At 38.4% G+C, this 14,669-nt stretch overlaps 1 protein-coding gene across 4 annotated transcripts in view; it reads right to left on the bottom strand.

The window, feature by feature from the left end:
• Positions 1-14,669, bottom strand: part of LEKR1 (leucine, glutamate and lysine rich 1) — a 63,881-nt gene that overhangs the window by 40,568 nt on the left and 8,644 nt on the right. For all 4 annotated transcript variants that reach the window (XM_042796478.1, XM_042796481.1, XM_042796487.1 and 1 more), the window contains one exon: positions 10,315-10,529. In XM_042796478.1, the coding sequence (XP_042652412.1) occupies positions 10,315-10,529 (215 nt within the window). The remainder of the gene's footprint in view (positions 1-10,314; positions 10,530-14,669) is intronic.

The following is a 14,669-nucleotide window of genomic DNA, read 5'->3' as shown; positions in this document are numbered from 1 at the left end:
TCTGGGATTGAGATAGAAAAGCCAACTGTTATCATGACTCACAAATACATTGTGTATCCTCCCTCCTGTTAAAAATGCAAATTAATGTTTGTCACATCTGTGCTTCAATTATGCTTATTTAAATAAGACGATGACATGGCAGAAGTAGAATATCTGTGCTGGGGGAAAAACTGATCAGACACAGACGATACGTGCTCATGATTGCGTACAAGAACATCCAATTTGAGATGTATAATAAGTATAAAGTGGGGGGGAAAACAAACAAACAAACAAACAAACAAAATATTCTTTCCCCACTGTGGGTTCACAGGTTGTTTCACAGCCAGCAGCGCTGCTTGGCCAGCCCCCCCGTCGGGCAGAAGGGGCACGGCCGCTCGCAGGGCTTTGCTCTGTCTCCCCAGAGCATCACAGCATTTCACTACCAGCCTGCAGTACCACTTCTCTGTTAGCTGTAAAGAACCATTCTAACATATCCTTCCGTCTCCAAAAGTACAACTACAGTGATATGCAACTGTTAGAGACCAGTCCCTCTGTAAGCTTTCAACACTTTCCGTCAACTGACTGCAGAGTAAATGATCTATTCGTCTGCTGGTGACTCATTGTCAGGAGTAAATAAATAGTATTTCAATCAACAAATATTTTACAAAACTAAAGGGTGACAGCAGCATTACATCAGCCCTTGCTTAAATTTTAAAAAGCAAACAAGAATTATTTATAGTAAAAAAAAAAAAAATTAAGCCATAATACTAATGTGCATTAGTTACTGTTATCAGATAGATCATCTGTAACTTATTTGCACCAAAATGCAATTTAAAAAAAAAAAAAAAAATTAGTCCTGATAAAGCAACTTGGATCTGTAGAGCTCTGCCAGAACCAAAACTGAGTATCAGGTAGTTAAAAAGCAAGTTGTTTGGGATCAACTGTGATTACTGGAAAAAGAAGATAAAACTTATAAGAAAAAAAAAGAAGACATTTCTGGCATTACCTTGCTAGGAAAACCTACCTATACCTACCCATAAATTTCTTGGAGGTGGAGGGCAGGAGGGGAGAGGATAAAATCTGATTGCACTTGGGAGCAGAATCAGATTGGTGTCACTGACTGATGAGGAAAGGGCCATCCACTTCACAGTTACATAAATACAATTCTATTTTTGCAGATGATATATTCTGTTAGCTATACCTTGAGGGGGAAAAAAAAAAAGTGGTGACTTATCATTGAACAACAACAAATCAAAACTTCGGGATCCATGGAAAACTGGATGCTCATTTTCTATTCTTCCTCATCCCAGAAAGGGCAGTATTTGGAGATCTTTTCGTTTAAAAAAGCAACTTGCAAACAAGTACAGACACATTTTTCTTCCTCTTTCCATTCCAGAGATCTGATGTAATGAGGTGAGCACAGAACCGTGGCCCCAGAGCGCAAAGGGACATCAGCAGCACGTTCTGGCCATTCACACACAAAAGAGCAGGTGGAGAAGGCAAGACAGTTACACGGTGTCTACTATCATCACCATAAGAAGGAAGAAAAATAAACATGTTATTTAGCACAAAGGAAAAAGTTCAATGGATCATTAAATGCTGGTATTACGAGAGAATCGTGAGAACATACTGATCTCATCCTCTGTCCTATAGTTCATGTGAACTGTGAAAATTAACATCCTATCTTTGCAGCCAGCATACTTTCTCAGTGAATACAGGAGGAAGCCTGCCCAGAGCGGGAGTTGAATTATAACATGATCACTACTAGTGCTGACAACGAAAAGAACAGCATGAGAAAAATAAAGTAGTTGCAAGGGATTCTTGCCAGCAAACAAACAAACTCATTGTCCTAAAAGTAATGACAAGAGCAAGTACGAGGTTTGTTCGAATTTAAGAGGTTGTGTTTCACAGAGTTTAAGCTCAGAAGAGCGAACCTTTGCGGACTACACGGTACGCAGCCCCTTTACGAGTGCCCGCAGGACCCCTTTCAGCCTGAACGAGCAATCGCAGCCTCAGCTGCCCCGAGTCGGCAGGGACATTGTGCACAGAGGAGGCTGGAAAATACTGTCAGCGAAAAAAGTTTCACTACGGTATTTTCAGCTCTGTGAAACTCTAGGACCTGCTCAGAGCCAGTAGTTGCTCGTTTTCATTTCAGCATGTTGTATGCCTTCCAGCAGACAAGTCAGTGTGCATCCCTGTGAAGCAGCCGAGTCTTCATTCATAAATTTGGCCTAGAATACGTATAAAACTGCACAGTTTGAAACTCACTGCGCGTATCATCATCCACAAACTTCTTCATAATCGTCTTTTTTTGCATTCTGTTCAGCACAGACTATTTAAAGCAAGACTATTCAACAGTTTCCATGTGCCGGTACAGAATCATTCACCTCTTGACTGAAGGTTAGCACACGGCCCGACTTGACAGCAAATGAAAATTATCTCTGACAACCAATCAAGAGGGTCTTTGCGAAGATCTCCATCAAGTCTCATGTAGGCCGACAGTCATTTCAAATCTTGCATTAATTGTTATCTATCTTTATTATATCAGCAGAAATAAAATATGTATTACAAAGACAGCCTGGATAATTTTTGCTCCAGCAGAGGTCTGGAATAGGTCTGAAAAACAATGATAGAAAGATGAAGCCTTGTCACAAGCACTTCAACATTTATCTCTGAAGAAACCCAAGGTTTAATTTCCCAGAGCTACCAATGCAGCTACCAATTTCATCTACAGTAATTACAGTGTACATAATCTCACTCATAGAAGTCATACTCGGTACTGTCAGAGCACTGTAACTCAGAAATAGCATCTTAGAAGTCAGTGGAACTACAGAGATTCAGTTAAGAAAAAAAAAAAAAAAAAAAAAGAAAAAGTGATTACAGTTACAAGTAATGGTGCCACAGCAAATTTGTAGGTGACTATACTTATATTAGAAATTTGCACCAGCAGCTAGAAGTTTCCCCAAGGTGTGTGAGTATACTTCCCAAGCAGAAATCTTCCTAGTTCCTAGACTTCACAAGTATAATAGAGACCACATATTTATAAGACAATACACTGTGTTTTCCTAACGTAATACAAATTATATATATATTTCATTTTATATGTTTAGATTTTTTTCAAACTAGACAAGTGTCTTGCTGATGAAGCCAACTCTATTACATACACTATCACATCTTTGAATGCAAACAGAAACGAAATCTTTCCTCTGAATTCTAGCACAGTCCCAATCCAAGTAAACCCATCTTTTCATTACTTCTTTCTTGCCAAACATGAAATCTTTTTTCTGGATCTTCCCTCTGATGAGAGGCTCCCTGACCTCCAAATCCAGAGAGCTCAGTGAGCTAGAGCAGCAAGCGACCTTCATCCAAGGTCAAAAGAGCTTACCCCAGATTTTTCTCTGGGTAGCCACCTTCCCATCTTGCAGTCCTAAACGCAGAGTCAAGCGCAAGAGGCCGTCAAAAACAGAGGTGAAAATAGGTGTTGCAGTACTGAAGGATTAGCTTGAGTTCAAGCCCTGCTCCCATCCAAGCTTCATTGCTGTGTGGCCACAGAGGACTCCAGAACACACCACCTTGCCCAGTACGCACACGCGCACAGCACACTAACCTTCTGCAGTAAATAACCACAAAGCTTTCAGATTCCACTCCAAAAGGTAATACAGCAGAACCCCTGCAGATACCAGTGAGACATTCAGTCCAAGTAGGGACTGCATGAGCCTGTTTAAGGCTTTGCAGTTATGCCCAGAATAATTTTACAGCTATGGATCAAGCTTACAAATCTCACATTAAAGTGGAGGTAAACGGAGGCATGAAAAATTATTTTATTAAAAACTTCTTGGTGGGACATTTTTGCTTTCTTCCTTTTAACCAGTGGTCACAAAATGGATCATAACTCACTACACCCAAACAACTGAAAGTTTTAACTTGAGCTTATAGTGTGAACAAATAAATGACCATCCATTAGAAAAAAAGGAAAAAAAACCAAACAAATGTGCATCACACTGTTTTCTTAGATCTACAATGCAATACAGGACATCAAATGCAAATTCAATTCTCAGCCAATTTATGAATGCTATACCCAGGTTAAAATAAAATAATATCTAAGCATTACTTTAATCTCTCATATACAGTTGTGCTGTCCACAATGAGTTAAGTTATAGAACGACCTGCTGATCTCTTCCCCCAGTAAAAGGGTAAATATGGCCTTTGCCGTCGTACGTGATGCTGCGCAGGGACTCGGTGCTAGAACCACAGGAGGGTGTAGCAGAGGAACTAGTCCCCGTAATTGCAGATGGTTTTAAGCACCGAAACTGGAAAACCTCAAGCACTGTAGCATATAAACTGTTCAAACAATAAGCAGGGGAAAGAGCTGAAAATACATGCCTAACACACACAAAAAAAATCCTGCTTTGAAGGAGATGAACTATTGTTACTTTCCTGAGAAAAGTTAGCTATTTATGGAGGCACGCACAGACTGATGCAGAATCTTTGCTGGAGCTTTCTTGCCAGTAAACACTTCAAGGCCATTTTTGCAGTATGTGGCACCGTTCCCAGATGCTAAAAACTGATTATTTTTTTTTAATGGAACTTCAAATTTTAATTTTACCTATTAAATATGAAAATATTTTAAATTAAATATACATGAAAAATATGCATGGAAGCAAAAATGCAGATTTCTTATTGCCTTTTGCATTTTCCACTGACTCCTGTTTCAGCCTCTTCCAGATAATTTTGTTTCACTGGAAGAAAGTTCACTTTATCAGGAATTTGGGAGAAGGTTGAACACTACTGCAGAATTTTGTACCTCATGAATCACTCTTCTGAACTATCCCTGCAAACGAATTTGTCTTAGTTATTAATAATCAATCTTGGCACTTTATTATGTGAATAAAAAGAACCTTGTCAAAACTAGAACCACCACAATTTTAAATACATCCAGAGGGAGTCTGAGCTATCACTTGTCAGTAGCAAAATGCATGTATCCTATTGGGAAGACACTGGCTTCAATGTGTTTTACTTAAGAATCTAACAGTGAGAGATTACTTCCCCAAAGCACTGTGCTGATCGGCTTCCTGAGATGGTGACAAGATTTGTCAGTGATTTTTTTTAAGTACAAAAGTGAAGTTCACTGTGGCACAGAGGGTGAACAAAGGACCTGGGCCCCACAAACCCTGTTAGGCCTTCCCTGGCTTTCTGCACAGCCCGAGCCTCAGCTGAGTCATCATGACAACACCATCAGGGCAAAATACCCAGATCAGTTTGCAACTTTTAAAAAGAACATTAAAACACTTTGGCATTATACAAAATTCCGCTTTTCCCTGATTAATAAGTACACCCTAGAATTATCATGTCGAGTACATAGAGAAATACATACTGTTAATTAGAAGAGAGATTCAATAAAAAAAAAAAACGAAGGTGCTATTTCTTAGTAAATTTTCTATCCTCCCTTCAGAAAACTCCCACACGCATGGCACTTCCAATCACAAACCAGCTCTTGTGTGCAATTCTAAATAGTGCAACTTGAGTTACCTGAAAGTAAGATTAAATGCAGAAGGAGCCAGAAAAATTCCAGCACTTATGTGCTCTATATTCTCCCTACAATGAAAACCCACTACATTATTTCCTTTTGCTGGGAAGTGATGAGTGTGAAACTCAGGGACTCGATGAATCCCATGCCCAGCTGATACTCTTGGCACCTTCCTGGATTTATTTGTCTCTTCCAAGCAGCTGTGGACGGAGCACACACCTGAGACTCACAGAGAACATCTGCAGCGTGCTGACAAATACTCATTTACTGCTTTATGAACGGATTTCTTCTTATGTGTTAGATGATACATCAATATCACTCTGAAAATACATGACAGGGCGGCAGTGGTTATGATGTTCCATTCATCAGTCATGCTTTCTGAATCAGTCAAAAGATGTGCAGTCACCCAAGTTACCCACATATGATGGAATATAATAAGAATAACCACCTGTATGCCCTAAACCACATTTGGAAAAGGAGAGGCGAGTTCTTCACCTCCTTGTTTCATCCAGATTTGGCTCTCAGTGATTTGTTTTTTACACCAACCCAACTCCACTTTACAACTAAATATTCAACAGAAACCATCATATAGAAAAAAATAAAAACCTATTAAAGTGACCTTTTTGCCTTGTGTTCTTTCCCTTCAAAACCTATTTTTAAAATGGTGACACAGTTCTTAAAGCATGTACCACTCATTTCCAGTATTTTTGGTCTCCTAGCACAAGAAACCACACGTCATTTCTACCAAACTGCTGTGTAGGTTGGTAGCCAAGGGCAGAGCCGTGTCCTGTTATCACTGCCTAGTCACTCTAGTGTTTTATTACAAGTTTAGACTTTACCAAGCCAGGTAGTTTCTGTTGCTTTCCCAAGCAATCACACTGCAAAAAAGGAAGTTTTGTGTTAGGAAAACTCAACAACACATTTTCCATGGCATTAAGATTTTGCCATTGTGGTAGAAACTGACAAACTCAAGAAAGCCCATACAGAAAGGAACAAATAGAGAAAAAAAAAATACAGTTTCCACAAGTTAAAATGTTATGTTTACATTACATTATCTTTAAGATTTTATTGTTTATGGATAAAATTTTCAACATCTATGTGCATGACTCTGGCGTAAGTCTCATGGCAGTAAGCAACAAGTAACAACTCCTGCTAGATTTGTAAAAAGGCTTTCAGGAATCTATTTACAAGGGATCTTTGACACAGGACTTGCTAAGTGATATCTATACACCTCTTCAGGTATCTAAACGTCATAAAAATTTTTTTGCTCCTTGTCACGCTCATGATATTCTACACTACTACACCTTTAAAAAAAAACTTTAGTATTTAAATTTGTTTTACATTTCATACATTGGATGTTGAGAGAATTATCAAAGTTCACACCACAAATACAGCGTACCCCCCATGCAGTGTCACACATGTCCAAGGACACTGCCAGACAAAACCTGTTAATAAACTCAGCTCTAGGGGCTCCAGGAATTGGGGGGTGGGGGGCGAGGGCTGTCCCCCCCCAGAGACATGGCTAACCGAATTCACACGCTTGTATCTCCAGTGAACTTGAGAAGTGAGCTTCCAACGAAAGCCTCTTACTAATATGTTTAAATAGGTAGCAGACCAAAAACGGTCAGTCGAACCGCACGTCAGTGTTTCAGCTTAACCAAGCATGAATCACTGCCCTCGCAGGCAGCGTCGGGCAGCAGAGGAGCCAGCGGCGCAGAGCACAGGGCACTACCAGCTGCACACCCGCCCCAAGTCGGCACGTGTAATGACCGGCATCGCGATTTCAAGCTAGCCACACTCCTCCAGGAATAGCTCGCACGCAAGTATTCCTGAATTAACGCGCTTCTGACACAGAATAAGACTTGAATAGCTAAACCGAATCAGTGTAGTTAGCTGCATGACGGTTAGTTCCCCTTCTGCTGACAAAATCCCAAAGGGTACGTAACTAGTTTCTGCAAAGGCTCAGGTTCCCAGGTGGCTTCCAAGGTTAACCACAGGTACAAACAAAAGCAATACTTTAACCTGAAAGCAATACAAAAATGAAACAGTCTGCGACTAACAAGAAAGATTAAATCTCTTGGTCTACCAGAGATAAAGAAAAAAAAAAAAAAAGGCATATTTGGTTTCCGATAAACATTTGCAGTCTGGGAAGAATGATTTGTCAACCTTGCAAGAACCAGAAGATAGTGTGTTGAATAGTTAGTTTATGCCAACAGCACAAGGTAACAAGAGAGGCCCAGGATAGTAAAGAGGAGATAAGGACTATTTAGACAAGTTACTTAACAAGGCACAATAGTTGATTTATGGCCTGAAGGAAAGCCTACTGAAAGTATTCCACTTGATTTCAAGCAGGTTTTAAATCAAGTTGAGCCTTAGGGGAAAAAAATGCACAGATAAAATTTTTATTAACTGTTCCAGCTTTACTACAAAAAGTCAGCTAAATAAAAGTTATAAGTTTACCTCTGGCAAACGATCCTCCATAAGACGAATGTGCTGTCACTGCATTTGCTAACATACTGAATATTGCCACCATAACTGCCACCCAGAGCTGTTGAAGGAATAAGGAGCAAATGCACTCTTCAAAAATCCGACGTTAAACCAAAGAAAACACTGAATGTTGGGGGTGGTGGGGTAGAGGATGTTCAGTTCAAATGAAAAAAAATATTGCAAGAAACAAGATGAGTAAAGTGAACTACAAGATATATGCATTTTGTTCAACTTTGTGTCAACTTGTGTTTCAAAATTAATCTTTTATTCGTTTTATTACCAAACTACCCAACACAAGCCTAACTAAATCCAGTAACAGTAACATTCAATTCTTAACAGTATTTGAGTAATTCGCAAAAAAAAGTAAATGGATTTGAGTGCTTCACCTATACACAAACTGTAGTTGTTTTTTCTGTAGTGTTTCCAAAGCCTTCCAGTCCAATCTCTTGAGAGCACCTTAATATTCAAAATGCCCCATGTTATCAGATCTAGATCACCTGCTATTAGGTATGAGTCGGTCATGCAAGAAACACCCTGACTGGGGGTCTTCAGAATCAAACCGACTGAGCTGATAATTAAAATTATAATCTCATTCTTACAGAAAGCTTCTGACCATTTGATTCAGATGCACAAGGAATTACCAAGAAGTTTCTGATGCTCTTGTTTGTACCACATTATTCTACCAGTAGTCAACTTCAGCAACTGCATTTTGATAAAGTATCTTTTTATTAGCCAACTCTAAGTTTCAATGTTTATAGCCCTACTGTACACAATCAGTGGACTATAACAATAGATTCCAAAATATGAGGATAGAAAATTAGGATAGAGAAAACCAGGACACAGCGTCCATGTTAAATCTGATGATGAAGAGTAGAAAACAAGAGGAAAAAAACAGAAGGGCAGTTTTCAACACCTGTATCTCTTTCATAGAACAGTGCCAAAAAGATGCAATTTGTTATTATGAAATTTGTTATATTGTCACGGTGTCATAAAACAGCAAAAAAGCAACAAAAGGTTAATTAGGATCCAGAAATCCTCCAGCAAAACAAAGACTAAAAAAACCTCCCGTACTGCTAATTATATCATAAAACGTTCATAGTGACTACAACCATTTCCCTCTCAGTCCACGTTCTTTATACGTTATAAATAACCCCCGAGGATGGACCAATCAAAGATAACAAGCCAGCCTGAAGTTCATGGTCGAGAACGTGATGGCACCCTAATTACGGTGGCACAAAACCTTCCACGGCTGGACACCAGGCTCGGCAGGCCTGCTGCTGTCTGGACTGCCGCAGTAACGCCACGCAGAGTACACGAATCAGCCATGTATTTTAAAGCTAGTTTGGGTATAGCTACCATCACACCCTCTCCTGCAAGCCCAACGAATAGGACAAATATTAGAAATGATGAATGAAGGGCGGGCAGAGGGGAAAAAGTCTTTGAAACTTTCCTTTTATGCTTTGTTTTCTCACGCCTACCCCAAAATGAACTTTTATATTTGGTATACCAATCTGAAGGCTTAGGAACCAAAGCTGTGGTTGTAGACCCATCAAAAGTACAAATATTTTCAAAGTAAGATTTCCTGTTCTAAGTTTAAAGTTATCATGATGCGATAAAGAAGTTGAACACAACAAAAAGCCTGTAAGTATGAGCTGAAAGATTATTTCACTTAAAGACTCTAATCACAGTGCTCGAAAAACATAAATGTGTCGCTGAAGGCCTGCTGTTAACTACTGAAGTTCTTAAGAGTCCCAAACTCCCCCTTTAGTTGGGACCTTCACATACCTGCCAAGAAGCATTTGCAAACTGCTGGTCCTGAGGATCAACAGCACAAGCAGTACCCAAGATTGCTGTAAGTGCTTTGTATTCCGTATCATCCCTTCAGAGACTGAACCGTAAGCCGCTCTGGGCAAGAACGCTGGTAATTCTTTACCATGTTACTATGAGACAGTAAGTAAAGATTTCAGAACTATGAAACTCCCAATACTGTGGAATTTAATTTAAGTTACAATTTTATTACAAAACAGTAAGATTAAACATTTGATCATTTTGCTTTGGGAGTGTGTGCAGGGGAAAAACCTCCAAACTGCTTTCTGGCCATTCTTTCACTTTAAATATATTGACTGTTTCTAAACTGCTACAGAATTTAAAACTTGCTTCCAGAGAATATGATGAAAGATGATTTAAATTAAGTATTACAGTATATAGGTTACATCTGACAAAAGACAGACAAATCTTACTTGTGTTTTAAACTTCTTCGGAATTAAATTACATAATACACATACACAAGAATAACATCAGACCAGATAATATGCTCTGACCTTTCTGTTTTTGATTCACTGTCAGCTCGATAGTGTTCAAGGTCTTGGTAAAGAGCCTGCAATTCTGCTTGAAGTCCTTTTTCCCGTTCTATGCTTCCTTCGTAAAATTTAATCTCCTTTTCCATTGCTTTTACTTTGTCTTCCATCACCTTAAATTCATGAAGGATCAAATAGCTGATTCCACAGTATTTACACACGGTCTCATCCCTGGACATCTAGAAAAAGATAAAATTGTAAGATTGTTTGTAAAAAACAAGTGGAACAAAAAAAAAAAAACCTGAATGACGCTAAATAATAATAATAATAAATCTGAATAGTTCATACCATTTACTACTCTGGAGCATTTATGATCAGACGATGTTATTGATTTAACAAATAATAAAGACAAAATTCTACATTAGCAAAATGAAATCAAGTTATAGCAGTGCTTTTCTTACTGGAAACTTCACAAGATACATCAACTATGCAATTTACTATGTGGGAACTCCCGCTGGAATTCTAAATTGAAGTACCTCTGAATTATGTCTGATGTATTAATTTAAAATAAAATGCTGTGGTTTACAAAGTTACCTCCTTAATGAGTTTGTGGTTGACGAGCCAGAAAAATGTTATTTACTGTGGTTTTCTGAGAACTCGTATCCAATTGAAGTAGTCAAGATGAAAAGTGGAAAGTGAATAGAATGATGTAATCCAGCAATCTTTACAAAAATAATTCAGATGAGTAAGGGACTAATTGTTATTATGATGTAGTGTCCATGGCACTTGAATGTTGTGGAAAATGTTAACCCATTTACTAAGTATGAAGTATTCATCACTAATCAAAAAAAATACCGAGTACGTTATACATACCTAAATGAAAGGCCATTTCTTAAATTGAGAAACGTACTTTTGTAAGTGATTAAATTATTAAGCTTTGCAGTAAGCAAGGCTTCATAAATATGAACAGATAGATGTGCTCTGACTTTGATACATACTTACTACTCAGTATATCAGTTATTCCCAGGTCTTTTAATCATTGTCACTTCCAGAAAAAAAAATGCTCAGTTTACAAGTGATGCAGAACTGAACTCAAGGAAATAAATCTTCCAGACCAACCCAAGAAGGTCTGACACTTCAGTAGGGGACATGTAAGCATCTGTCGAGCCACACCGATCCCTGAACATGACGGGTTTTACCCTGTTCTTAGGTCACAGCATAAATGCATTTCAGAGGAGATGGTTAGAATTAAGGCAGGCCAGAGGACACTCCTAGTACAGATAAAGAGACAACCTCAAAGCAACAACTATAAAAAGGTATCGGTAAGCTTGCAGGCGTGGAAGATGGAAAACGGGTGGCAGCTGGAAGAACAGTTGTGTGTCTGTATATTGAGAGCTTAAAACACACTTTAACCTTCTTGCAATTATCAACTGGTGTAAGGATTTTAACACAATGACTTATGAAATTCAGAAAGCTGGAGAACTGAAAACACCTTAAGCCAAAGAATGTAGGAATCCCTTGTTTTACAGAAAAATATTAAAAAGACGTTTTGAGATACTGGGATAAGTGGAAAGTAAGCATACTTAGATGAAAGAAAACAGCTTTCAAAAATTATAAACTAAAGGCTCATTATGCCATGATTCAATAATCTTTAGCACTTTAAGTATAGCTTGATAAAAACGGTATTTCAGGATGCCCTGGAATTACCAGCCCAAGCTCTATTTTCCAATCTCTTAGTTTTGCCCCCAGTTTAAAATACCCCTAGTTACAGTTGCTCTGAATGAGCTGAAAATGCAAGTTTATTTTTCCTGGCAGCTGCAGACTGTGCTTGGAAATATGAAACTGTTATTCAGGATAACTACCATAAAGTTCCAAAGCACTAAAATTACTATATTGAAAAAGGACAAAATGAGCTGTTATAAGCAGCACAGGAGGGGGGCTCTTATCCCCAAAAGAACATTGTGCTCTCTTGCAGCACCATCACGGCTGTCTTTCAAATAAACAGAGAAATTTCACTGGGTACTAGGATTGAAAACAAAATAAACAATTGGGGTCCTGAACTGAAAATGTTTTATCCAAGTACTAAAACTCTTTTAGTTTTCAAATTCAGTTCTGTTACTGAACTCAAAAATAAATTAAGTCATAGAACAATAAATATTATCCATCTGGACTTAGCGGGAAAGGGGTCCTGTTCTTCACATCCATTCCTCAGGTGAAGTAAAAACATGCAAGGACTTTGTATCAGGTTGGATTTTAAAAGTATTTGCTACATAGTCAAAAAAAAATCACAGGGAAACTGCAAGGCTTTATATTAATTCACTCAGGAAAGTTAGTTCTGTCTTTTAACCAGAACCTTGCTTCTGTACATGCACATTTATCCTGCAAACACTGCAACAGTATTTAGACCGAACTAGCTGTAAAATACCTATCTGTAGTGTAAGTAGCAGGTTCCTACCACCAGCCATGAATTCGGCCTGGGTTGAGCAATGCTCAACAGGCAAGCTAGCCCAAACTAAATTCCATACTGCAGTAGGTTAACACCAATAAGCAAGCTAATTAATTTCAATCCAGCACACGTATGCCCAATATGCCTAGAAAATTAACAGGACCCAGTTGAAAGTGAAGAGCTTCAAAGAGCAAGGCCTGAACTGGGCAGAGCAAAGGGTGTACTAATCTGAATTCTCATCCTAAATCGAAGATTCCTCTCTCATGCCCATAGTGGTCAAATCACAAGCAGGACTTTCTCTTTTTTAATTTTTTGTTGTTGTTGGGGTTGTTTTTGTTTGGTTGTTTTTTGGGGTTTTGTTTTGGTTGGTTTTTTTGTTTTTTTTTTTTTGTTTTTTTTTTTCCTTCCCCCTCTCTCTCTTGCATTGTCAACATCACAACCCAAGTTCTCCTCATTGATCCTTAAAATAACTCCTGAAATTCCTGAGCTGGTTGGACATTTTTCAGAAGTTACTGAAGCTTCACATAGACAGGTACAGAGAAATCCTGTCAAGCTGTAGATGCTGATTTCATTCAGCCAAAATAATGACAAAGCTATCTTAATGCTATACCAATTCAAAGGTCAGAGCCAGAAAACATTTTATAGCTTTGAAGTCTACTTACAAATGAAACGGTTTTGGGTTTTGCAAAGTTTCCAAGAAAAATAACATCATTTCGCCTATTTCTGTATTTCTCTGTAGTCACACTTCAGTAATTCGTGAACCAGAATGTTTGGTCATTTAATCAACTCTGACACTGAGGGCAGAAATATTTAAGTGTCTAAAAGTTTTAGACAACCAGGCAGGCAATAAAGACTTCCTAAGTTCCCTGCTGAAGAAAAATGGAGTGTGAGCACAGTTCTCATCAGATAAATCCATATAGGAGAGCTCCTCACAAATGGTCTGTCCAGGAGAAAAGATTACACTGGACAGTATATTTTAGATACCAAAGTTAATCAACCATTACATGAAAGACTGTAGGAAACAAATTTTCATTAGTTATGCTTACAAAGCTACCTTTTCTGGAATAATATTATCAGTGAGTAACCACTAAGAATGTGTATTACATACACAATGACTTATGTTTTCAGATTCCATATTCCACTATTTACATTTGGTCAAAAGACAGTTGTCATCTTCTCAACTGCAAAGTGGAAAAAAAATTAGGGGAAAAGTAGAGTTTGGAAGGAACAGAAAAGGAAACTATCAGAGCTCTGACTAGAAAGGGAACTGGGTGTGTCCTCAGCAGTGAGACTAAGCAGTGAATAGAAAAAAAAAAAATCTAGGAATTTTTAGGAGTAAAAAGCAAACAGAATGTAACTTTAGTATCATTGTTTTGGTCAGCCTGGACAGGGAAACTCAGGGCAAACAGGACTTGAAAAGGTAACAGAGACTAAAAATCCCTGATATTTGAGTTAGCACAACAGTACTGTGTGCACAATAACAACCTAAAAAGAAAAACTAACTCACTGAGGACAGACTGCTTGAACTGGGAAGATACTTGATCCTCAAGATTTTGAGCTACAGTTCTGATACAGATTATACCAGCTGCTACAAAGGACAAGAGCTATGTCCAGAACAAACCGTATCACAAGGTAGCGTTTCTAGCTGTGATATTCCAGCAGCTGTTCCACTACAGCATCTGGGGGAGTAGTTTTAACTCTGAGTTGCATTCAGTTTTGGAAGAACTAATATTATTCCATGGTTACACTGATTTCTTTAGCTACCAAGGGCAAGCGGAGAACAGAGCCAAGATGGATAGTCACTGAAATTACATCTGACTCATTACCGTAAGCATCTGTAGAGCATAAATTATAAAGAAAAAAGAAAAAAAATTACTTTGGTGGTCTGGACCATTTTTAGCCTTTTGAATGACAAGACAGGAATTTCTATCAT

This window comes from Tyto alba, unplaced genomic scaffold (genome assembly GCF_018691265.1).
Source record: "Tyto alba isolate M040663 unplaced genomic scaffold, T.alba_DEE_v4.0 Super-Scaffold_10, whole genome shotgun sequence".
Taxonomy (NCBI): Eukaryota; Metazoa; Chordata; class Aves; order Strigiformes; family Tytonidae; genus Tyto; species Tyto alba.
This window is presented reverse-complemented; position numbering and strand designations above follow the sequence as displayed.